The sequence below is a fragment of the Cucumis melo genome, chromosome 1 (genome assembly GCF_025177605.1).
Source record: "Cucumis melo cultivar AY chromosome 1, USDA_Cmelo_AY_1.0, whole genome shotgun sequence".
NCBI classification, from domain to species: Eukaryota; Viridiplantae; Streptophyta; class Magnoliopsida; order Cucurbitales; family Cucurbitaceae; genus Cucumis; species Cucumis melo.
The window spans coordinates 5816174-5843557 of record NC_066857.1 but is presented as its reverse complement, the minus strand read 5'-3'; the positions used below and the strand labels follow the sequence as shown (position 1 = coordinate 5843557).

General features: G+C 35.2%; 1 protein-coding gene across 7 annotated transcripts; it reads left to right on the top strand.

Moving 5' to 3' along the window:
• Positions 1–10659: 10659 nt before the first annotated feature.
• On the top strand, positions 10660–18110 carry LOC103500457 (probable hexosyltransferase MUCI70). Of its 7 annotated transcripts, XR_007821569.1 has the most exons (10): positions 10661–10809; positions 11305–11558; positions 14048–14143; positions 15204–15559; positions 15936–16147; positions 16249–16505; positions 16598–16776; positions 17126–17159; positions 17266–17339; positions 17826–18110. XR_007821569.1 is itself a non-coding variant. In XM_017047314.2 (9 exons), exons 3-9 carry the CDS (start codon positions 11333–11335, stop codon positions 17335–17337), a joined length of 1398 nt encoding a protein of 465 aa, XP_016902803.1. In that variant the 5' UTR covers positions 10660–10809; positions 10895–10961; positions 11305–11332; the 3' UTR covers positions 17338–17544. The 7 variants fall into 7 exon arrangements, 6 of the variants coding, with proteins under 6 accessions (XP_016902803.1, XP_016902799.1, XP_016902801.1 ...); XM_017047314.2 differs by lacking the exons at positions 17126–17159; positions 17826–18110 and adding an exon at positions 10895–10961 and having other exon boundaries at positions 10660–10809; positions 17266–17544; XM_017047310.2 differs by lacking the exon at positions 17126–17159.
• Positions 18111–27384: the final 9274 nt, after the last annotated feature.

Sequence of the window (27384 nt, the reverse complement as noted above, 5' to 3'; positions counted from 1 at the left end):
GACTCAATTTGTGATCTTTTGAGAGTAATTTCAGCTAAAACTCACGCGAAGTTGAGCCCAAGATCTTGCCTTTCTTTTTTTTAGTACATTTTCACAAATTTTGGTTATTGTCTTTCTTCTTCCTTACTTGTTCTCTCTCTGGTTGACATTGCCATCTTTTTTTTAAAATACTTTTGTGAAAATTTAAATTTGGTTATTGCCTTCCTCCTTCGAATATGAGAAATTTGTATGGATATTTTTTAATAATGAAATAATTAGAGATTTTTGCCACCTTGTTGAAATTCCAATTCTTTTATAGATTATGTATTTTATCTTTCATTCATTTGTCACTAATTTTACGAAAATCTACAATTATATGAAAACTTATAATTTTATTTTTTTAATTATTAAAAAATATGATTGTTGAACCACTGTTTTAACAATGGCCCGTAATTAAAATATATTTTAAGAAAAATAATTATAAATAATAAATATTTTCACTTCTTTCACATGCTGGTAAGAGAAAAATATTAATAACTATTTTATAGAAAATGGTAAAATAAAATATTTACAAATAGCTCATTCCAAATTTGTTAGTTAGTAGTTTTTAGTCCGACATTTTCTATTGAAAAATTAAACGTTTATGTGGTTGGTATTTATTTTATTGAATTTATATTTTATTTTAATTATAGATTTTATTTATATTATGATATTTCTGATAGAAAAACTACAAGAGGCATGCTGCAGCAGAATAAAACGAATCATGTTTTACTATATATGCATCTAAACGATTTAGAAGCTAACATGCACATGCTATGCAATGGACCTAAACGAAGAGCATAAAATGTATACGAAGAATTTACCTTTTATAGTTCTGAGTTTCTTCTTTGATCCAAAGCTTTTACTATGCCTGAAAATCACGAGTAAGGACAACCACCAAGTTGACCTACTAAGCTCAGGACCAAAAACGGAGTTGTGGGATTCGATTTTGTGAAGTAAAAAATAGAGAGAGATGGGAAGCGATGTATCGTTTAGTTGTTTTTTCTTCAGAAAAACATCATCTTCTTCTCATTCTGTAATGAGAAGTTTTATATGAAATTTACATGCAAATTGCATGTAAATTATTTCATATATAACCAACACCTAATCAATTCATCAACTCTTTAATGTAATTAGTGGCTTCAAATTCACAATAATCTGCCACATGATCTATTAACCGTTAATTAATAAAGTAATTAGTCAAAGAGATATTTTGGTCATCTGACCAATTAAGTCAAAGTCAAACTTTGACTTTTCTTAGTCAAAAGTCAACTTTTTGACTTTTTGCTATTTTATCCGTCTTGACTAATTCTAACCTCCCGAGTATGAATCCGTATTCATTTCTCTAAAATTCAAATCATATTTGAATATAAATCCGATCAAAGTTCAAAGTTAAAAATCAACATGTTGACTTTTACAACTTTGACCGTTTCAAAACTTTCCAAGCTTCTAAATATGAATCTATATTCATATTTATTTAAATCATATTTAAACACAAAGCTTAAAGTTTATATCTATCGACTTATATCTTATATATTTGTCGGTTTCTCTCTCTTTTCTTAATTCGAACAATTCGAGTTACTTCAACATACTTGTTCTTAGTTGAATCCATATGAGCTAGTAGGGGAACCTAATGGACCTATAGATCATGGACTCCAACGATTCGAGATTAACTGGCTAAACTCTTTTAGACCAAGCTTAATCAATATTCGTTTAACTAAAGAGTCATTCCACTAAAGACTCTTAGTTACACTCCCCTCACTATAGATATATTTCTGTCCACCTGATATAACCATGACGAGTAAGTTGATCCTTCACAGGTTGTTCGTAATCTTAGCTGGGTCAAAATACCGTTTTACTCCCGAGATTACATCTTGTTCTTTAAGACCCATTGATCTACTATTGAACAATTGGTTTAAGGTCCAACCTATAAACCTGAATCCTTCTTGGGCCAATAAGAAGGTGGGGCGCCTTGTTCAAGACTTGGATTCAGTCCTTAAGGGAACAACCTATCTACTATCCCAGAAATGGGTAGGAGTGAATTCCGTCTTACACTCTATGTCCATAGCTATCCACTCGGTCTTATCCCTAAAATGGGAGGCTTATTGGACCAACGATGATGAGCTGCCCTCACCTATGCAGATCTAAGGATACTACCAAATGAACAGAAGTTCATAGTTAGCTCAGGATTAAGATCAAGTTACCTAGGTCATCATAAATGAAATAGTCAGTTTATAGTTTACGGTGTTATAACAAAAAGTGACTATTTCGTGGTTCCAGCCTTATGCAAACCATTTCCATAGGATGCCCCCACTCCCATGTCTATACATGAACGATTTAGGATTACATCTATAGTGTTTATCCAGAATAAGGCGCCCAACCTTATTCATACACTATAGAATATTTGGGCTATTAACTTGAACTTAATCCATGTTTATGTCTATACATAAAGTTCAAGTGTATTTGACAAACTAAGTAAAATAGCCTCGAGATCTTAATTTATTGGTTTTAAATTATAGTATTTAATAATAAAATTTATTGAATCAAATAACAAAGTACAAGTTTTAGAACACAAATTCCAACAACTTCGACTCCTATATTTTGTAGATCGAGATATAAAGAACAAAGCAAATTGTTACATAGATAAATTGTACTTAATAATTTTTTTTTATGTTTTTTATAATTTATACTAAATTTTTCATTATATTATATTTTTTTTGTATAGTTCAGTTGGGTTGGATTAATATCAAAAAATGAAGAATCATAATTAATTTGAGGAAAAAGTATAATCGTTATTGAATTTGTAAGTTTTCTTTTGATTTATAATGTTATGATAAGAAAATTATTAATTAGAAGCACATTATTAGTAGATATATGATTTCATTTTGATATTAAAATTATGTTTTATGCATATTACTACATTATTTAGGGTTTTACGTGTTAGTACTGGATCTATAATTTTATTGTTACTAGTTGGTAACATGTGCTATGTGTCACGAGCATACTTGTCGAAAGTGTTGTTTACTTATGGCCGTAAGCCCGAATACCCCTAAATCGCTTTATCTTTATGTCTTAAAAGTAGTTAAGTCTATTTCTTTTGTTTTCGTGTCGCCGAGCCACAGTGTGACATTTCAGCTTTTTCATATGCAAGCTTGCCAAGGCCAAAAATCTCAATATGTACTATAGGGGGTAGCACACTACTTGAACCCCCGCCCAAGCCTTGTCGCACTTTTTGCAATCTAAGCCAGTCTTCAATGCTTTCTTTTATAATGTTTCCAACAATTTACTTTCTCTCTCCCATTTTATAAAAATATTTTTCCGAGAACGTAGAGGGAGGCTACATTATACCATGAGTCTGTTTGCCGATTTCGAATATTAAACGGCTAACTTGTTGACCGAGCAGAACAAGTGCCGCACAATCGTGTTTGAAAGGCTACGATTGTGATAAGTGGTATTATAGCTAAATCGACTAGTTGCTAATAAGACCAGAATATGTCGTTGGCGAATCCATTGGGCAAGGCCCAGAGAGACCGACTGGTAGAGCTAGAGGAGCAGATGCTCTTTCTAGCTGAAGTTCCCGACTCCATTCGCTTCTTGGAGTCCCGTCTCGAAGAGATTGTTGAGAAAACTGATACGATTGATGCGGTAGCTGGCCGAGTCGAAGGATTACCAATATAAGAGTTGTTGGCAAGAGTCGACACTCTAGAAGGAAACGTTGGAAGAACTGTTAACTACGAATATGGGGACAGTTCGTCGGGCTTTGTTGCCCAAATGGAAGAACGTGTCAATGAGCTAGATAGCTCCCAGACGACACTCTTAGAGATGATAAACGGCATGTCGGAGGATGTTCGAGCCACCCTCAATGTCGTCAGAAATGAAATTACAGATGTGAACACAAGACTGAATCTCACAGTGCGAGCAATAGCAAACCAAACTCCAGCTGGAGGAGCAATTCTGGTTAGCAGAGGAAAGATCCCAGAACCAAAGCCCTTCTGTGGTGCAAGAGATGCAAAGGCCCTGGAAAACTATATTTTTGACCCCAAACAATACTTCAGGGCCACGAACACGGTTACTGAGGAAGCCAAAGTTACACTAGCGACGATGATCTGTCTGAGGATGCCAAGTTATGGTGGAGGTCCCGATATGTGGACATGCAAGAAGGACGTTATACGATAGATACTTGGGATGCCTTGAAGAAAGAACTCCACTCACAATTCTTCCCTGAAAATGTTGAGATTTTGGCTCGACGAAAGTTGCATGAGCTGAAACACACTGGTAATATTCAGGAGTACGTGAAACAGTTTGCGGGCTTGATGTTAGATATTCGCGATATGTTGGAGAAAGACAAAGTTTTCTGTTTTGTCGAAGGGCTGAAACCGTGGGCCAAGACCAAGATATAAAAACAAAGGGTCCAAGACCTCACGTCAATGTATGCAGCAGCCGAACGATTGTTTGATCTGATCAGTGACTCTCAAGATGTGAGACGTCACCAAAGTTCCTCACCTGGAAAGAATAGGAATAGTCGCTCGAGTTCTCCTAAAGCTGTCAGGGGAGACAAACGTTCTGGTAAAGACCGTAAACCTTACCAATCAAACACAAGAACATATGGCGAAGGCAAAATAATCGAAGCCCACCCAAGCGTCCCCTCAGTTGTTTCATATGTGAGGGGCCACATTTGGCAAGAGAATGTCCGAATAAAGTTGACTTCCATGCATTTCAGGCCTCATTAATCGCGGATTCAAATGATAAGTCAAATCAAGCTGAGGATGAAGTGGGCCAAATAGATGGGGGCGAGAAGACTCGAATAGGGGTCATAAAATACCAGTCGTCTCTCCAGAAAAGGTCAGGGGAGAGAAACGTGCCAACGGAAAGGGGTTTATTGTATGTTGACACCTGGATCAACCAAAAACAAACTAAGAGCACTATGATTGATTCCGGTGCAACCCACAACTTTATAACAGAGGTAGAAGCCAGACGTCTAAGGTTTCGTTGGGAGAAGGATTCAAGAAGAATGAAGACCGTGAATTTCGTTGCCCTACCTATCGACGGACTAGTGAAATGAACGACGATAAAGTTGGGAGGATGGAAGGGCCCTGTAGACTTTATGGTTGTAAAGATGGACGACTTTGATGTAGTACTGGGAATGAAGTTCCTCCTTGAACATCAAGTCATACCAATGACCTCAGCCAAATGTCTAGTAATTACTAGGTCTTTTCCCACCGTCGTGTAAGCAGATATTCGTCAGTCTAACGGGTTTAAAATGATATCGGTCATGCAACTAGATAAGAATCTCGTCCAAGAGGAACCACCATCCGCGGCGATCCCGCATGGGGCGTTAGGAAAACTAGGGGAGACAGTCCCTAAAGACACTCTGTATGTCCCTGAGAAGTACCATAGTGTGATGCCAAAAAGTTGGCCCAAGTCCTTGTCGATGCGAAGAATGACAGACCATGGGATAGAATCGCCGCCAGAGGCAAAAGCACCTGCGAAGAATGCTCATCGCACGATGCCACCAAGGTTAGTTGAACTTTGAAAACAGTCGAAGAAATTGTTGAGTACAGGATTTAGTAGACCTGTACAAGCTCCGTATGGAGCCCCAGTCCTTTCCCTGAAGAAGAAGGACAGAAATTCACAACGGTGTATCAAGCGCAGTACCCTGAATAAGCTCACAGCTAGTCGCAAATATCCATTTCCCCTACTCTCCAACTTGGTTAATCGCTCACGTGGGGTGAAGTACTTCTCAAAGTCAGACATCCGATCAAGGTATTGTCGAGTAAGAGCAACGAAGGTATAGGGACTCGAGACAACTGGTGTCACTGGACTTAGAGCATACGAGTTCCCCGTGGCACCATTTAGTCTTACCGATGCCAAGGGAGGAAAGTGTTGCTTTGTGCAGAGACAGATAAACGTGCTGGGTCATGTGGTGGAGTTTCACCAGATTGAGGGAGGAAAGAGGAAGGTTGCTGCAACGTGTGACAAGAGAATACCAAAATAAGTCATAGAGTTACGCTCATGCCTCGAGCTGGCCAATAGTAACGGGCAGTTCATGGAGGGATTCTTAAAAAGAAGAACAAGCTCGCTGACTGAGTTGTTGAAAGAAGAAGACATTCAGTCGGGTGGGAACCTCGAGTGTCAGGCCGTCTTCAATAGACTGAAGCAAGCCCCGATTGAGGGGCCAAGTCTTGGGGTCGCCGATGCATCCAACCCTTCCAAAGTTGAGGCTGAGCAATTCAACTGTATGCTCGAAGAATATCTGTATCATTTTGTTGATGGCAGACAAAAGAATTTGGTTCAGCTGTCGAATGTAGTCCAATTTGGTCATAGTGCTCAGACAAATTCGCTAATCAAGAGAAGTGAGTTTGAGATTACAAGTAGTAGGCATTATGTATTGCCACCACTCACTGATGGCCCTTATGTAGGGAACAACCCTCAAGTTCACAAAGTTGAAAAAGAATGGGAGCAGATGGCTAACATTACCCGAGTGTGCCTAGGAGAAGCTTCAAGGTCGATGGAGGAGAAGCTGGATCAAAAGCGATGCCCTCTTGAGTTCGAGTGGATGACCAAGCTGCTGATCAACGGTGCAACAACGCCGTACGATTATCTGTCAACCTGGAACAAGAAGAAGATAGAGAAATCAAGGAAGTCCTTACTGACAGAGTAAGGACAGGTAGAAGGCCCACGAGGGAGATACATAAATTCCTAGTGAAGTGGAAGAACCCCCTCGTAGAGGTAACAAGCAGAGAACGTGTCAAAGATCTTGAAGCGTGGAAGTAGAAGATCGAAGAGCTCCAGCTTCGCCAGTTGACGCGGACGTCAACTGTTTAGGTGGGGGAGAATGTCACGAGCATACTTGTCCAAGGTGTTGTTTACCTATGGCCGTATGCCCGAATACCCCTAAATCGCTTTATCTTTATGTCTTAAAAGTAGTTTAGTCTATTTCTTTCGTTTTCGTGTCGTCGAGCCATAGTGTGACATTTCGGCTTTTTCATATGCAAGCCTGCCAAGGCCAGAAATCTCAATATGTACTATAGGGGGTAGCACACTACTTGAACTCCCGCCCAAGCCTTGTTGCATTCTTTGCAATCTAAGCTATTTTCCTTGCAATTGACAGTCTTCAATGCTTTCTTTTATGATGTTTCCAACAATTTACTTTCTCTCTCCTGTTTTATAAAAACATTTTCCCGAGAACGTGGAGGGAGGCTACATTATACCGCGAGTTTGTCCGCGGATTTCGAATATTGAACGACTGACTTGTTGACTGAACAGAACAAGTGCCGCACAATCGTGTTTGAAAGGCTACGATTGTAACACTATGCACGTTAATTTTTCATTTTACTTCACTAAATAAAAAGATATTAATTAATTACACAAATAATATGATATTTATTCACTCATGATTTTGAAAATACATTTCTCAGTTTTATTTTTGAGGGACCTCTCATATAAAATTAATATATATTTTTTTAAATAAAATTGAATGTAGGTATTTTAATTTAAGCAAGAAAAAAGAAATAAATAAATTAAGGAGAGAAAAAGAAGAAGGGAATAAAAAAACAGAGGTTGGTATCAAACAATGTCTACTACTGAGCATCTGGTTTAGTTGGATTGGTCTTAATGGGTACAATTCTCATAGTAGATTTGTTTCATATTTTGTCGGATTCAACACATTATTATTATTAACCCAATCCCTTCTCTCGCATTCAAATTTCATCTTCCATTTTATCTCTTCCTTTCTCTTCTCCATCTGATTACTACAACTATTTTCAACCTTTTACATACAGTAGAAAAAAATATTACAAAAAAATTTCAACTTTCATTCTTTAAATTTGTATTGTTAATTAGAATTAATAAGATACTTAAATTTTAATTAATTTCTAAAATGTTAAATTTTAATTAATTTCTAAAATGTAAATGAAAAACTATTTACATTCCAACTTTTCGCATTATGCATATTTTAATTCCACTAAATTTAATATAATTAATTTAAAAAGTAGCGGGAGAGGGTGAGTCTTTTATAATTATTTATATTACAAAAAAATAAAATTAAAAATGAATTTACCATAGAAACCAAAGAGTGATTTGGAACATAGAACTAAAATCAAAGGTATAATAGAAATAAAAAAGTTTCTACACATTAAGACTTTTATATATATACTATCGATGATATTAAGTTAGAGACTTATACTACTAAATCTATCATATTTTAGGCATGTATATTAAAAAACATTTAAATGTTAGAAAGAGACCCTAATATTAAGTCAAGTTTAAAAATTAGATCTATATAACTATATAAAAAAAAAGATTCTAAATATCAGACTTTTAAAATTGAAGATAAATTAAATCTTTATGAAAAGCATTGAAGCGTTCGTAAAATTGCTGGTTCATTGATACTTCTTCAAATATGGGTTTGGGTACGATTTTCCACAATAACTCCACAACTTAGACATGCAAATGATCATCTACTACCTGGATGAACACATGGTTCACAGTATGCTATTTATTTTAATTTAAATCAAACATTAGTTTAATACTATATGATTGATATAATTAATTCAAAATCTAAAATATTAGTTTATTAATACAGATGGAGAGACCAATTTTGTGTAACCAGATTAGCTAATCATGTAGTTAGTCAGTATAAGTTCATGTTTGACCTTCTTCAGCGAGATCAGATACATCAATACTAGAACTTCAATTTTTTTTATGTATTAGTATCATATATTTATTTATTTTTAATATAATGTATGTTGTTTCAGATTATTTGGTAATCTTACAAAAATGTAATTGATAATTTATCCCATTTTTGTAAGAATGGTCAAGATATGTGGCGGACCATCATTCCTGTCATATATTTTCATATTGGTGAGTGACATTCTCTTGATATGGCGATCAGATAGTTCGATTTTAGATAAGATATTTCATTAGAATGTAATACTGAACCACTTCTACACAACATTTACTTGAGAGCTACAGATTGGTCAGACAAGGTTGCACATTTGGTAGTGTGATGACAATCTTGTAGAAGATTTATTGCGATGGGAGCTTTGATTCAATAATTTGATATGGATATGACTCGAGAATACATCCACTGGTATAATAATATTACGAGACTCTATATCACTTGACCAAGAGCAACTGTAGGTCATCTGGTACGCATATTTAAACATTGTATAATTACTTAACATTATTAACTCAACTAAATATTTCTATTTTTTTACAATTCACAAAGATCGAACAACAGAAGACTTTGTGATGTTATGAAGATGATCTACAACAAGTCATTAATATATGTAATAATAATGAGAGGTACATAGAGGAGGTACATTATATGTAAAATGTACCTATTGTACCTCTACTAGTTCAAAGGGGACATGTTCAAGTGGAAGAAACTATGAACTCGCCATAATGTGGAAGAAGTGTCTCATATGACATAGACACATTATGACAGTCTGATGATGATGATGTCAACATTTGGAGCAGGATCTTGTGATTTTGTGGTCGGTACAGGATATTATGATTCAGGGGTCGGTCCATCGTCTTCATACATGGATGTCGCTCCATCAACTTCTTATATGCATGGACACAAATGTGACTGTGGAGAACATAATGAATATTTGTACTATGAAGTCCTTGCAAAAGTATCATATCGATAAGAGTACCAACAAGAATCAGAGAATCAAGAGGAGCTAGTACAACATAGAGTTTAGAGTCAACGACAACAACCCGCTTAAAATCGATGATGTTCAGGCAGTAGACCATATTGATTTTATTTTAAATGAATGTAATTTTTGGTTATTAAAAAATATTTAAATTTACATTTAATTTTTTTAATTACAGGTCATTATTAAAAAAACTATTCAACAAAAAAAATATAATTATAGATTCTCATAAAATTAGTGACAAATGAATGAAAATAAAATACATAATCTATGAAAGAATTGAAATTTCAATATGGTTTGATTTAAAAGGTAAAATTATCTAGTTGTCTAATTATTTAAATTTATATATTTAAAAAAAAGACAAGGTCTTGGATTGGAAATGCAACCTTGGAAAGAGAATGCAACCTTGGAAAGAGAAAACATTCTAGGTGAAAAGAAGATTTAAATATTTTGTGAACCAACCATATTTATCTAATATTTTAGTTAAAAATTTACCAAATCAAATCTCAAAATTTGTTATATTTTAATTATATTGTGGTGTATTTGAAAATGATTGTTTTAATAATTAATATTGTTTAAGAAAAGATTTTAAAAATTAAATCTAAATTTACAAAAAAAAAATGTTAACAAGTATATTTAAATGAACCAACATCTTTTAAACAGAATAATTAATTAACATTTTAAATCGTAAAAAAAGTAATTTAAGTTTGCATCTAATTATAGCTTCTCCTTCCGTACATGCAAAAGAATTAAAAAAATCAATTATATTGAAAAAAATACAAAACTGTCATATAACAATTATTGAATCGTTTTTTGAAATGCATGAAAATAGGTGGATCCGGATAACAAACATAGTATTGAGAAAAGAAAAGATATTAGTTACTTTAAAGCCTATGTAACTTTTGAAAATGTTAAAAAAGTATAATTAGTTTGAAAATTAACTAACAGATTTAAATCGATTTTTGTAAATTACACTGATATTCTTTTTCCCAATTTTTATGTATTTTGCCATTGTCGGTCGTTGGTCTCTTTCAAATTTTCAACATTTTTTTCTTCCTCAAATTCCTCTGTTCTTCGTCTTTTACGATTTTGTTTCATCTTCACCTGGAAGGCCGGCCGGATCTCCGACCAGGTAATGCTTCACATTATCTTCTTCATTTGGTTTCGCAAACATTGTTTCGAAATCTGCGCAGTGACGCTTTCAATCTGAGTTACAGGTAGCCTCCTTCTAATTGCCATTTGCATTTTAAGAATGTGTTCCACATGGTGAACTTGGCTTTACCGGTACTTCTCCTTTTTCCCCGTCCTTGTTTTGTTTTGCAGCATATACGCAGTTTAGGAATTGTATTCCAGCGATTTCCATTGTTATTGCGTTTTATTTTATCACTTTTGGTTGAGGATTTTTTTAAAGCTTACTATCATGTGGTTTCATTCAAATTGAAAAGGGTATTGCTAGGAAATTCTTTCCAACTACTGAGTGTTACATAGATATCTCCACTAATTTTCTATAGAAATACAACTTGGTGAAAGAGGAAGTATTATTAGATTATTGGATGAATTTCTTGGCTTTCTTTTTTGGAAAGTTATGTATTGTGATGTTGATCACCTCCATCCTCCCCCAAACCAGATATGAACCGAGATTTGGAGGCAATGTTATGATGGGCCTGTTTGGGAACAATAACGAGCAGTTACCTGAAAGAAGAGGCGTTGTCTCTGGATTTTTTAAATCCTTGGGCAAAACGGAATATGGAAGTAGGGCTGTTCGTCGAGGAAGAAGACTTGGCCGAAGTACCAGAAAAAGATTCTCATGTTTGTTTTTGACGATTGCAACGTCCTTCTTATTGTATTTGGCGGTCTTTGGCTTGAAAGTGAACTTTTATGGTAAAATTTTATTCTCTTCTTTCTGCTTTTGTATCATGAAATTAGGATGGTTATATTGTTTTAGAATGTAGTTGGAAACTTGGAAATAAGCCTCTCTCGTTCTTGCAGTACCATAGGAAATCAGTTAAGAGGGCAATCCCTAGTTTCTTTATCCTTTTTAACTCGTGTTTCGTGATTTTGACATCATTAGAACCACATCAGATGTCATGGCTGGCTTTTTCTTAGGCATAGGATAATAACAAATGGTGTTTAGAACATAACAAATTTGATATGTACGAACAAAATTAGAGTCAAATAGAGGTTCAAACAATAAAATCAAATATGGATACTACTTTATTTATTTTTTCAATTGTGATTCACTGTAAAGCCATTAGTTTTTCTTTTTTGAAATTTGCACTTGCAGTTTTATCAATGCCTCTCCCAATAGAAGTAGCTGTTTCATTTTATTTGATAGTTAATTCTATTTATTACTGTGAGGCGTCCGATTATTTACACTTATGAGAGAAAGGGTAAGAGTGGAAATTCCAAGGGGATGTGTCATTAGTGTAACGTAGAAAGTCTTTTGGATGAAGAGGGAACCATATTGTTTATTGATGAGGGGGAAGGAGGTTGTAGAGAGGTTTAGTAGGGTTCTGGATCTGCTTGAAGGGAGTGGAAAATTGGTGGAAGCACTGAGGCGTTCTTGGAGGGAATTCTCAACTCTCTCAAATGTTTTGCTTCCAGTGTTATTTTCCTTTTATCTCTTTTAGATGTTTCCTTCTGTTTCATTGTAATTGTTGAACTTGTTGATAATTTTCGTGAGCTGATTATATAAGATCAGGGAACCGGTTGCCTTGTTTTTCGGTAGTGTTTGTTGGGATTTTCTGTGTGCAGGTGAAGGATAACTAAGAGTAATTACACTTCATTTCTAATTAATTTTGAATGGGACGTTTTCTGTACGCTCTTGCTTGGGAATTAGATCTTTCATTTGGATTCCCAGTACATCAATGAAAAGTGTGCTTACTTTTGAAGGAAAAGATCATTAAGGCTAAATATGGCTCCCTTCGCCAACATGCACTCATCTCAACTGGCACCTGGAGTATTAGTATGTATTCGAGGACAAGAGGTCCCGGTTTTAAATCCTCCACCCTCAAGTTGTATTACAATACCTTTAAAAAAAAAAAGTAAAAATGCTCCCTTTACTATGATATGGAGACTGGAATCCATTGCATTTTCCAAGGGCCCACGGTAGTTCATTATGAAACAGAGAGATCAGATATTGTCTAATATCCTTTGTTAGCTGAGAAATGTTGCCTCCATTGCATTCTGCTCCAACATCTTTAGCGAGAGCCTAGAGGGTTTGGTATAGGACATCTTTAGTAGTTCTTGTGCTTTTCTTGAAAGGATCTTGGCTTTCTTGTATTTCTTGGTTTTGAATTTGTTTTCTGGTGGTTTGTTACTCTAACCACAACCAACTGAGGCATCTTTAATATTTTGCAGCTTTTTATCTTTTAGTGGTTGGGGTTTTAAGTTTTATTTGAATCAGTTGGCGACTGACCTTCTGCTCTACCCAACTGTCCAGCCTATTTAAATGGTTGTTTTCCCTCTCTTTAGAGAGATTTTGAAGCACTATTCAATATTCAGTAAACGATCCCACTTGTCTACATCAATTCCTTTCTTCTTCTATAAATGCTTTTAAGCTACAATGTATCTTCATCTCTTCTTTTGGCTTATTATTTAGAATTGGATATAATCATTTTTTTTTTTTAATTTTTGTTGGGATAAGAAACCTAATTACATTATCAAAATCAATGTTTTGAAAGGCGCGGTTGGGTGCGCGCCTAGGCGCAAGGCACAAAAGTGGTGCCTCGCTTTGGAAAGGAGAGGTGCGGGTCATAAGGCACACACCTTGTGGTGCCTTCCACGAAGCACGGAGGCGCACTCATCGGGTTTTTAATTTTTTTTATTTTAAGTGTACTCCCTTCATTTTAATATAAAAAATATATATATTTATAATTTTTTAAACCTAATTCATCATTATGCTACGTAAGATAGGGAGGGGCAACTTGTTTTTTCTTTACAGCCACCATTACTTTGCTACCACATTGGAATCTTTGTTTTTTCATAAAAAACAAAGGCTTCAAAACAGGAAAAAAAGAAAAAAAAAGAACTCCACAAGACAGCAACCAATATTTAAATCTTTAGGATTTTAGAATTGTATTTGCTCGTTTCACTTAACTTGGTGTTGAATGACTAATATTTAAATCTCATCTCTTTTATATTTTTTTGTACAAGTCTCATTTCTATTCATATATGTTTTGATTGTGTAAATAAACATGTATGTAGTGTGTGTGTATATATATATATTTTATTTTTATATATAGTGCCCCTCACGAAAAAATGCCTGCTCCTTTTTGTGCGCCTTGCGTCTAGCCTTCAGGGGCCATGGCGGCGTAGTGTGCCTTGGGCATTTTAGAAGACTGATCAAAATAATAATTTTCTTTTGATAGATATAATTGGAGATAGCACGTCAGTGTCAGAAGTACAAGAACATTTGGTATCCAGAGACCAGAGACCTCCAACTAGCAAGCATCGTCGGAAGCAACGTAAGTGTTCTTGGCTTTTTTGCAGACACGTGACTGAAATGCCTTAATGGTTTATGCAGTACTCCATTAGTACGGATGCTGTCGTATTTATAGGACTGGCAGTAATTGAGTTGGAAAAAGGGAATTACAACCGGCTGAATAGGTAAACTAATAGAAGAATACCTTTTTTCTACCCAACCAAAGATTAGCAGAAAGACTTTAACTAGATGTGCAAGAAAGGTCACGAATGCCAAGATGTCTTACATCAGTCACTTTCCCTCGAAAAATGCAACCATGTGTTCATTCAGCCAAAGAGAAGCATAGGGGGCTTGATAATCAAATAGATTTGAAACATTAAAGGTTCAACTAATGTGAAATGGTGGCAAATCTATTTCATTGGCATCATGTCCAATCTTTTCTAGAACAAGAAATGACCTGACTTTCTTGTTTGAGTTTGTTTGTTGACATGAAAGAAGTCTGGTTTTCCTCAAATGTACCATGACAAGGTCACCAACAACAAAAGACTTCGGGTGGCGATGAGTGTCCTCTTTTTTTTTTTTTTTTTTTTTTTTTTTGTGATAAGAAGCAGGAAATATATTATGCACAAAGATCCAATAGATACAGCCTAAAGGCAAGGGGGAAAAGGGAAGCTCCTCCCTAAGAAGAAAAACCAACCGAACTATAAGACACTTTCCAATTCCTTTTGTCACTATTTTTTTGAAAAAGAAACAAAAATTTTCCTTCATGAAAAGAGGCCAATGCTTCATACAATTACCTTTGAAGGGTGGGGGACGGGGGAGAATAATGAAATAAACCTAAAATAGACAAATGATAGTGATACGGAGGTTTTTGAATAAATGACATTGTGCTTCCATGAAATTAGTAAAAGGACAGCAACTATTGAACGAAGACAAACAATGTCTTCAAAAAGAAAATGCCTTAAAACACTAACTTGATTTGTTAAATATGTATATTCGTGTATGAATAGGAAGGTGAATAGAGATCAAAATGTTATTTTAACTTTAGATTTTTAATACGTATCTTTAGATTTAATTGATTTATATTTTATCACAACTTTCAGATTTCCCTTGTGATGTTGAGTTTGCGGAGTCAGTTGCTTACCTTGTGGAGCCTGGGGGTTTTATGAATGTTACTCAGTTCTCCTTAGAGTTCATAGAGCACGAGGAAAAAGAATCTGAAACTGATTTATATATGCCTAGATTTGGAGGACATCAAACCCTTGAGGAAAGGGAGATATCCTTTTATGCAACAAATCAAAAACTTCATTGTGGTTTTATTAAAGGACCACCAGGATACCCAAGTACAGGGTTTGATTTAGATGAAAAGGACGTTGCATACATGAAAACATGCAAGGTTGCAGTTTCCTCGTGCATTTTTGGGAGTTCTGATTTTTTGAGGCGGCCTACTAGCAAGCAGGTAAGTTTATTGTCCTTCATTAAATCCATTCCCTGAGATGTTTGTAAGACTTGATGATTTCTTTGCAACGAAATGATGTGATAGTAGATACTCATTAGACAATGTACTTCTATAGATTCTTTTCCATTTAGCGCACGTTGTTTTTTAAGGATGAGATGCAAATATCACTTCAAATGCTTGGAATTTCATTTGCTGTATGTTTCTTTTTGCTTTTTCTGAAGTTATTTTGTGTTGCAAAAGTGGTTAGTTCCAGTCTTCATGGTATGCTTCTCTACGCTACAGATTGCCAATATGTGTCAGTAGAATCTTCATGATACAAACTCCACATATGATCAGTCAGTATTATAACAGGGATTGCCGTTTTTCTTTGTCACAGATCAGCGAGTATTCCAAGAAGAATGTATGTTTTGTCATGTTTGTGGACAAGCAAACACTATCAAAATTATCATCTGAGGGAAATATTCCTGATGATAAGGGATACATTGGACTGTGGAAGATAGTTGTTGTGAGGAATTTACCTTACGAAGATATGCGCAGAACCGGAAAGGTGCCTAAATTTTTGTCACATCGCCTTTTCCCTTCTGCTAGGTAATCCTCACATCTTCTACTAATTATATGTTGCAAGGCACAATGATTCCATCGTGTCTATGTTTATTTACATTTCTTACTCTCCCATGATTGTTCAAAAGGTATTCAATATGGCTAGACAGCAAAATGCGTCTTCAGGTAGATCCGATGCTAATTATTGAATATTTTCTGTGGCGAAAGAAGTCGGAGTATGCCATTTCAAACCACTACGACCGCCATTGTGTCTGGGAGGAAGTACAGCAAAATAAACGTCTGAATAAGTACAATCACACTGCCATTGACGAACAGTTTGCTTTTTATCAGTCTGATGGCCTCGTGAAGTTTGACCCTTCTGATATCAGTAGTGGTCTTCCTAGTTGTGAGCGTTCCATCCATTTTACTCTGGAGTTCTTCATTTACTTGCTTATGTTTTATAGTTTAGCATTTCTTTTTGTATCTATTACAATGCAGATGTTCCAGAAGGTTCCTTCATCGTCCGGGCACATACGCCAATGTCAAATTTATTTTCGTGTCTTTGGTTCAATGAGGTTGACCGCTTTACCTCACGTGACCAATTGAGCTTTGCATACACTTACTTGAAGCTGAGGAGAACAAACCAAGGCACACCATTCAACTTAAACATGTTCAAGGTAGTTCACCTTTCTCTAAAGTATTTTTTAGATTTAAAACCCTATTCGCAATATTACTCTTTACCATTCAAGTTTGAAATTTTTTATTGAATTAGAAATCCTTTAAAATTTACTCTTGACCATTCAAGTTTGAAATTTTTTCTTGAATTAGAAATCCTTTAAAATTTTAGACAGAAACTAGAACCTGGAATGGTGTGGTTGTATCTTAGAATAGTGTGGTGATCTAAATTTCCATTCCGGTCACTGCTATATTGCAGGTCCTATTTTGTGTATAAAATTTTAAAGTATTTTTAGAGGTATTTTCAACCTTAGTGAATGGTCTATATTGCCTCTTTTGAAATTACACCAGGTATTTTTTTTGAAATAAATGACAAAGCTCAGAGGTATTTGTTTTTTTTATTTTTTGTATTTTTTATTTTTATTTTTATGATTTCACTTTTTAAATAATGAGAGAAATTTACCGTTTTCCCCCTCTTTTACTTTGTCAAGGACTGTGAACGGCGATCACTAGCAAAACTATTTCGACATAGAATATTGTCACCTACAAACATTGATCCTTGAAGGTTAGGCTTGAGTTACTTCAAATTTTTGCTTCTGTAATTATAACGTTCTGCACATTTCATGGCCAATTGGGCATTTTTTTAAAAATCCTTTGGTCATGTGAGGATATCTCCTCTCCCCTTTACATGTTATTAGTTTCTTATTAAAAGGGGAATTTTTTTTCCGAACTTCTAGGATTTTAATGTCAGCCTCATTTTTTTTTATTCTCATTCAAGAAAGAATGATGAGTTTTAATTCGAAGTTTTTTGTCTTATGTTGTATGTGGTAGTGAAAGTTAAAGGTAATCCATCAGTGCATTAGACGAAGACTACCTCCACCAACCAACTTTAACATTCACTATCGTGTAATCAACACTGATGATTACCTTTGAGCAACCAACTTAGACAATAATCTCCAACCATTATTTCTAACTACCAACTCGATGGATTATGTATTTAAAAAACAAAAAGAGAAAACCTTAATCTAATTTTTTCTTTAATGGTGAAAAGGATCAGATGACAGGTTGAAGACGAGGATAAGCATTCCCTGTTTTAAATATCAGAGAACCTATGGAGAAGGGGAATGGTGCTTTAAATATGCATAATAAATCTACACTACATGCAATTGAGAGCCAAATAAATGCAAAATATTGTTTGAATATCGGTAAGATGAAATCAAATTTTTACTGGTAAACTTTTTGGATATTTTCAAATAATTGCAAGACTGTCTAAAATATTTACAAAATACAGTGAAAATAACACTGTTTATCAATGATAGATTGAGATATATCACTATGCGTATCTGTCTGTATCATGATAGTAGTCTAGCTTGGTTTGTCGTGGAATGTCAATTTGTGAGTTTCTCAAAAGTCATTTAGAATAATATTCCTAAACTATATATATAATTGAAAGGGGCTTTCTTAAAAGTAGAATAAACCATTAAAATAGAGAACAATTTTGAAACCAGAAAAAGCCTATAGGCCCACGATAGAAAATATAAAAAAAATACTTCGTTAACATGTGATTAATCGATCACATGTGCGTGAGTAATCTTATTCCAAACGATTATGGTATGTGATGTAGGTTCTGATACACGATCGTGTAGGTAATCGTAGACGATTGTGCGAATTAGTTTAAATGATAACGAAAAAGTTTCAAATTTAAATTACTCTAAACGATGGCGTAAAGCTTTAGATATAAACGATCATTTAGAATATTTTAAACGATCATTTAGAATATCTTAAACGATCGACGGATAAGTATGCACGATCGTTCATGTAAGGATAAACGATTGCTTCGAGAAGCCCAATGGAAACCAAGCCAAAGCATGCATAATTACAAAAATACCATCCAAATCAACATGACATAAAAGGGAGAAGCCTCTTGTTCAAACTTTTTCTCTTCTTCGTAGTGCTTCGTCTTTTTCACATTATTTTCGTCGTATTTCTTCTTGTTCAGTCGTTCATTTCCACCTACCTTCCTCAACCAAACTTTCGAAATTCTCCTTCGTCTTGTTCTTCCACATTCCATAGTCTATCAATCTTTCGAAATTTGTTTTAGACATTCCGTTTGTTGCTCAATATTTTGGTTCCACAACCAAATGTGTCTCCATCTATCTCGCATACAAAGAGGTGTGAATTTATTTTCATTTTATTTAATTTAATAACCACTCTTATTCTATGTAACTTAACTCTAATATTTTTTACTTTTGCAAATAGACGGTGAGCAAAAAGCAAGCAACATCAACTAGCAAAACAATGAAATCTAAAGGAAAGGTAAAAGAAAAACAAATGAAGAGAGAAAAAGAAGGGAAAGTTACAAAATAGAATGTCAATGTCTATTTGTATAGTCCTCTATATTTGTCTATCTTTGTCAATATCAATCTCAATAGGGCTCTATATATTTGTGTATTTGTTAGCACTAGCTCTTGGTTTATAACATACTATTTATTATATCTTTTCCACAAGTCAACCACCATCCAAATGAATAATTATGGAAGGTGAATACAAAAATCCTAGAATTATTGTATACTACAGTTTAGAGACATTGAATCTAATCAAATAAAAAAATAGACCAAACAATTCTTTCTAAGTTTTGATGAACAACCCTTTTGGCTACTTCCGCAACATCAAAATGGCCAAAATATCAACACAATTCCTGAATTTCTTTTTAAGAAAGCAATGCCATACAAAAAGCCTAATGTTCTTGCTTTCAACTTCCATGGACATACAACAAATTTGGGCTAAAAGAATTCTGTTTGGCCATTGGATTAAAAGGGCACAAATTTCCACAATTAAATCTAGGAGAAAGAAAATAAAATGTTATGAAAAATGCTATTTTCCCTCGTGACGACTTTGTAACGAGAAGGGATATAGAGAAAACTTTCAAAGCATTACGCAATGAGAAAGACTAATTGAAAGAAAAATTATTTAATTTCTATATCTTAGAAGCTTTTTTATTTCTCAAGCAACAACACAACCACATCAATCTCCAACATCTAGACATATTGGATCATGAAGAAACCTTCAAAGACTATCCGTGGGGAAGATTATCCTACATCCTAACTTATTAATTCTTCGAGAAAGTATCATACAATGACTAGGATGTTGTATACTTTCAAGGATTTCCCCTAGCTATTGTCTATTATGCCTTTGAGACATACCAAGACTTTCCAGTTTAGATGTTGGATTTGGAAGAAAGCTTGGAATCCAAGGGCCAACAATCGTGACGTGGAAATATTTGAAGTCCAATGACTGGGGGACTCTAAACATAAACATTTTTGGGTTTGAGAATTTAAGTAAAGTTAGAGCATGTTCTATAAATGTCTATCTAGATAGACAATGATAGATAAAAATTTAAGTACATTTTTTATCCATGTCTATTTGGAAAAGACATTGATAAAAATCTATCACTATTTATCAATATTGTTGCTACTTTTTCACTAATAATCTAACATCATTTTACTTATAGTTCTCTATGATGCCACTAGACTCAACAGAAGAAGAGTTTCAAACAATTTCGAAATATTTCAAAGAGATTGAGGCGTAGGAGAAAAAAGAATAGACAGAAAACAGAAAAAGGAGAAATAAATGGAAATAAATATAGAAATAATACAAACAAACAAAATCTTCAATGAAATAAGTGAAATCAGAAAAAATCAAGAAAAATTAGAAGCAGAACAAAGTTAGCCTAAAATAAATTAAAATGGTATGTTGACACTGGGTATAAGAAGCTTGAATGTTGGGCTACCATCATAAGAACTTTCACAACAATAGATAGAGAAAGAAAGTGTGTATCGACGAGTTGTGAAAAAGATAAACTACCTACTTGTAGCCTTGGACTTCTTGAGAAAGATGAAGATGAAGTTAATACAATGGTCAACTATGCAACAACATATTGCTCTACGGTAAGTATTTAGTTCATTATCTACTGCTTTGTTTTGTTTAAAATTGCTTAAGTTCTAAATAAACAAAAATTGTGTTTTTTTCTATGTAGGGAACTTTGGTCCTTGAAACATAAAGTGATTTGGAAATGATAGGAACTATATATTTAGAAAAACAAAAAACACAACTGTTGCCACAGGTTTAATTCTTTTGCAAACAATAAATCTCTCTCACTGTGATAGTCAGAGAGATATTCCTCTTTATCCGTATATATAAGATGCAAAATCCTAGATATCTTTATGATGTTTTTAACATTTTTACTATATATGCTTGCAGATAGATGAAGAAGAAGATGATATCGAAATTACAGATTTAGAAACACAAAATACACAAGTGTTGACCTAGGTTTGATATTCTTTTGTATACAATTGGTTGTATGATCGTCTAGATATTATACACGATTGTTTGGAATGTTTACACGATCGTTAAAATGCTTGCACGATCATTTAAATTGTCTTGCATGATCGTGTAGACTTTCTTACACCATCTGTTACATTTTTACTTTTTCTTGCACGATCGTTTACATTTTTTTGCACAATCATTTCTACAACATTGTTTTTTATTACATTCATACAAATGAAGATAAAGATGCATAAGAAGAAGAAGAAGTTGAAGATGAGGAAGAAGATAATGAAACATCATATGAAAGTGATGAATAAGAAAATATGAGGAGGAAAAACAAAAGAAAACAAAGCCAAGATCAAAACGTAAATATTTTGACATTCCACTTTATACTTATCTAAGAAGAATAAATAACAATAATTGCCTACCATTCATTGTTCCTATTGTTAACTCCAACAATTTCATGCAACAAGTCGTTGAAGAAAAGAAAATAGAAAAAGAGGATGAGAAAGTCAAAGGGGAGCAAAATCAAGAAGATACAAATACTGATAGTGAAGAAATTCTGTTTACGGCAAAAAAAAGACAAAAGAGGAAACAAGTTGTTGATGCTGTTGATAATGAAACTGAAGAAGAGATTAACAGTGATAGTAGTAAAGAAGATGCAGAAGAAGAAATGGAAACAAACGAAAAATAAAGGAAAAGCAAAAGGAAAAAATTGGGGAACTGAAAAAAGCCAAAGGTTTCAAACACGTTATGGAGACGACCAATTCAAAACAAGAAGAAACAAAAAATAATTTTAACTAAAGAAAACATTGATTCTGCTCCATCCTTTGACCTACACATTTCTTAATAGTTGTATACATAATTCATAGTATTTCAGAGATAATTTATAGTGTTTGTAAAGCTTCAATTTTGTAAATTTTAACTTTTGAACATTTCTTTGTTTTATACTTTAGTAATTTGTAAGTTTCTTTGTACTCTAGTTTATAAGTTTCTTATTAAATCTGATCTTTGTGCTTACAAACTATTTTCAATTTTAAATTCTAGGGTCTTAGATATACAGAGATAGAATACTATCATTGTCTATCCCTTGATATCCTTCACGATTGTGTACAAAGTATAATAGGATCATTTAGATCTAATAACAAGATTGATTAGATTTTGTTGGAACATTGTTTAGATTTAGTTAGAAGATCATTAAGGTGTAATTAGAAGATCAGTTTGAATTAACTACACACTCGTTTGGATGTTATTAGAAAATCATTTAGATGTAATGACAAGATGGTTTAGATGTAATCAAAGATCGTTTTGACTTAGCTACATGATCGTTTAACATATGTTACATGAGCGTTTGGGTTATTAAAAGATCGTTTTGACCTATTGTGTACAAAAACTAGTTCATAGGTTAATAAAAGTGATTTGATAGTTTAGGGTTTAGAGGCAAAATGGTCAATTCGCATGGATCGTTTAACATATGTTACACGACTGTGTAGATTATTACATGATCGTTTAGGTTATTAAAAGATTGCTTAGACCTATCATGTACAAAAACGTGCTAACATTTTGAAGAGAATTCTACGGGAAAAGAAGGAAGCATACGAGTTGAAGAGGGCAAGTAATCCCAAAGCAATCGCATTCTATAACATCAAGGACTACGTGCTAGCTTTTCATGTGATTTTTATTTATTTATATATTTTAGTTAAATGCAAACTAAACATTAACATTAACATATTTGTCTACCTACTGTAGGTATGGGCTTATGAAACACTCTCAACTGCAAGTGAGTACTTAGCCACAAAAGCAAGAAAAAAAGCAATCCCTAGAATATTGAGGTGGAGTTGTACACAAGCTCTATCCTATAGAATGGTGGACAACATATTAAAGAACATAAAAGTAAGTATAAATTCTGAGTGATCGTGTATAAAGGTTGCACGATCGTGTACGATTGATGCGTAATTGTGTATCTTTATGCACGATAATGTGTCACATGGTACGTGATTGTGTATCTTTTGGTGAATAATTGTTTACCTTCAGTGAATTTTTTCTGTTCTTTTTTTAGTTTTAGTTTAAGATTAGCTTTGATAAGCAATGTATTAACAACTAAGTTGATTATATCATTGTAGACAGTTGTTGTATCTAAGCTAAAGCTAGCACCTCCAAGAGAAAGCTTTTAAGGAGAGTTGAATTCAAAGGGATAATAACGTGGATATTGAGGAGGATGAGTCAAGAGTAGATTATAACAACAATGACATCGAAACTCCTACTGATGGTATGAATAATTAGTTACCTAATCAAGATGACTTGAATAATATGAAATCATTCTTATCTCCACTGCTTCAGTCCAATTAAAATGTTGTTGGGGTTACTTCTGCTGGCAACCATCACCACAAAGAAGAGAAGGACAAAAAGTGGTTGACCAACATGAAACCATATCAACCACCAATAAGAAACGTTTCAGCTCCAATCCCAAGTTAGAACGAAGTCATTCAAAAACTTAAAAAAGACTAAACAATGAGATTAAGGAAGTTTGTAAGGACGTGTCGACATTAACCTCCATAGTTTGTAAGATGGATGACATAATCAGAAAGCAAACATTGAAGTTGTTGGAAATCAACTAGATGCTCCAAAGTTTGGTTTAGGTAAAGTCTAATTTCAAAAATTGTTTTGTTTGTTAATTAATTTTTTAGATAAACGATTGTGTACGTGAAATAAGTTATTGTTCATATTTTCCTATCTCATCTAAATGATCGCTTACCAATTATCCACTCGATCACTTAGATATTGTACACGATCATTACTTATACATGATCATTTACTAACATTTTTTTCTTTTCCTTTATTTATTAAAATCAAAATCAAGGGAATAATGACATTCATCATATGCACGGTGATCATCATTGTAACGACCCAACTTTCCGGACTAAGCTGAGGTCACTACCAAATACCAAAACTCGACCATTCAACATAAAATTTAAAACGGACCAGTTACGATTCATTAAAAGCATGAGAAACATTACAAAAAGACAGTTTCGGGCCCTATTTTAAATCAATCATAAAAGTCTCAAATAAAAACTCAAGTCATCAGTTCAAAATCACAAGTCAAATATTCTGACAAAATACATAGCGGAAGCGATAAGAAAACCAGACGCGTCCATATGGCCTTCATGCGTCCTTCCTGCCTCTCGTCGGTCTGCCCCTCGCTGTGCCCTTACCTGAAAAGTTAAAGAAGAGAAAAGGGTGAGTATAAACATACCCAGTAAGGGACCCACTACTGGGCCCGTTAGGGAACAACAGTTAACTTCCTATTCGGGGGTACCCTACATAACAGTCTAGTGGTTCCGTAGAACGCACATATCAGTCTAGTGCTCCCGAAGGATGCACATATCAGTCTAGTGCTCTCGAAGGACGCACATATCAGTCTAGTGCTCCCGTAGGATGCACACATCAGTCTAGTGCTCCCGAAGGATGCACATATCAGTCTAGTGCTCCCGAAGGATGCACACATCAGTCTAGTGCTTCCGAAGGATGCACACATCAGTCTAGTGCTCCCGAAGGATGCACATATCCGTAAGGCACACTACCCCATAGATGAAGCTAACCGTTACCCCTCAGTCCATACTAAACCGTCTACAACAGTCACACCCCGACGGAATTCATATTACAATTCCGCCATAGGCTTTGTCAGTCAGATAGTATAGGTTTAAACAACTACATCCTCAGTTGCTATACGCATCACCAATTCGCACACCATTAGGGAAAAACCCTAGACCCAATCAACTAACCAACCAAAACCGGACTCTCTGTCCTTCCCCGTCCAAACTCCATGATCAACATCCAGACCAATGATTACTACATACTGAACCGTAACTTCAAGGTCCATCAACATAAAATCCAAATCTACAATTAGCAGTCACAGTACCTTTACATCAGACAAAATATAATAACAGTGCTTAACAGTCAACACACATACAGTTATTCAGTACGGTCACTAACGTGTAATCCCCTGTGGATTACTACGTTTTCAGCCTCGATCTGAGGTCCAGTAGTAGGAAAACCCTTACCTGATACTCGGTTATGCCCCTCGATCGAATCCACGCTCAACGGATCAACCTAAACGAAAACACAAAGGTTTTAGTTGATGACTCTAGTAGAAGTCGTTTTAAAAGGTCCGAAACGACACCCGTTGACTTACCCCAAAAAAGGAAAGCTATCTCCAAACAAGCCTGCCGCGAGACCCGAGAACTTAAGCGTCAACTCCTTACTACCTTCAAGGGAGAAAAGTAGGGCCATATCTTATTCCAATATTCAAACTCGAATCGGATGTAGCAACATTAGGGAAATCATCGAAAACAATCCTTATCGAAGACTCACCGTGGCCCGGAGTGAAGGAAGGGAGGCTTAGGTGGCTCAGTGAAACAAGGAGCTCGGCTTGGCTTGAAGGCGTTCGGTTCGGCTCGGCTCGGCTTCGGCTTGGCTCGGCTCGGCTTCGACTCAACTCGGCTCGCGGCTCGGCTCGCGGCTCGGTCCTCGGCTCAGCTCGGCTCGGCTTCGACTCAACTCGGCTCGCGGCTCGGTCCTCGGCTCGGCTCGCGGCTCGCGGCTAAGCTCGGATCGCTACTCGACTCGGCTCGCGGCTCGCGGCTTGGCTCGGATCGCTACTCGGCTCGGCTCGATTTGTCTGTGGCTCGGGTCGGGTCAGCTTGGAACCGGGTTCTCGGGTCGGCTTCACTTCACGGCTCGGTGTATTCCTTCCTCCTTCCGGCAACGACGGCGCTCCCCTCTGTGTTCTGTCTGCGTCGGAAACACGAGATGAGAACGGAGAGGCTGCCGGCGGTGGCAGAAACGAAGAGAGAGAGAGAGAGAGAAACGTCGGCTGTAGGTGGACGGCAGGCGGCGCGACTTGCGGATGGTGGCTGCGGCGAACGACCGGCGAAGCTAAGAACGCCGACGGAGATGGAGATAGGGACAGAGGACGGAGACGGAGAGGATGGAAGAGAGGTGGTGGCGGACACGGTCGGAAGGAGAAGAGAATGAAGAGGAAGAGATGAGGCGGCGCGCGGGGAAGAAAAACGAAGGAAAAAATGGATGGGGGGGGGCTCGCGCGGTTTAGGGTTAGATTTAAAAAAAAAATTATTATTATATATATATAACTTTTAATACTTATATAATAATAATAATAATATAAAGTAAAAATAATAATATATAATAATATTAATATTAAATAAAAATAAAATTAATATTAGGTAATAATAATGTTATTGTTTTAAAATAATAATATTACTATAATATTAAATAATAATAATAATTATAATATTAATATTATAATAAATAAAATAAATATTAATAATAATAATATAATTAATATTATATTATTATTATATCAACTTACACCAACATTTTAGATTTCCGAAAAATTTACATAAAACGAGAAAATTTTACCTCGAATTTTCGGGGCGTTACAATCATGATGATTTTGATCGTGAGATCTAGACAAGAACGATGACCATCACAATAACGAAGATCCTCCAACTAAAACTCAAGAAGAACATGTAATCATCGATGAGGGTCAATCTGTTCAAGTGCCATTATTCTCAAGAACCTTCTTTAGAAACTCAACAGTTAGTGTTTAGTTCATTATCTACTGATTTATTTTGTTTAAAATTGCTTAAATTCTAAATAAACAACAATTATATTTTTTTCTTTTTCTTTTGTTTTTCTATTTAGGGAATTAGATGTAACGCCCCAATGATCTTGTATCCATTTTTCTTAGTATTTTTTTTTATTTTATTTTATTTATTTATTTATAATTAAATAATGGAACTTATATCATTAAGATTTGGATTTTTCTTTTTAAAGTATTAAGTAAACTCCAAATGAAATTATCTTGGTATTTAAGATTTTTTATACGTATTTAAAAGTTGAGGGAAAGAAGGGATTTGTTGAGAAATTGGGTGAAATTTTAGAGAGAGAAGGGTGAAACTTGGAATTAATCAAAGAAGAGAAAAGAGGGAAATTATTTTATAAATAGGAAAAGAAAAGGAAAAGAAAAGGAAAAGAAAAGGAAAAGAAAAGAGAAGAGGGAGAGAAGAAAACCCTAGCCGCGCCGCCGCCGCCGCCGCGAGCCACCGCCGCCGCCGCCGTCGCGAAACCCTAGCCGCCTACCCACGCCACACGCACAGCCGCGCCAGAATTCGTCCAAGCTTCCTCGCACGCCGAAGCCGAGTCGAAGCCGTCCATTCACGCGTCTGCAAGACGACTGGAAGCCGAAGCCACCCTCGCGCCGC

Excerpts from the sequence above, each read along its gene's own strand:
- LOC103500457 (XM_017047310.2), top strand. The coding sequence starts at position 10,676 with ATGTATTTTGCCATTGTCGGTCGTTGGTCTCTTTCAAATTTTCAACAT. Across the intron at positions 11,559-14,047 it reads CTTGAAAGTGAACTTTTATG|ATATAATTGGAGATAGCACG; the intron begins GTAAAATTTTAT and ends TTCTTTTGATAG. Across the intron at positions 16,506-16,597 it reads CAGTAGTGGTCTTCCTAGTT|ATGTTCCAGAAGGTTCCTTC; the intron begins GTGAGCGTTCCA and ends ATTACAATGCAG.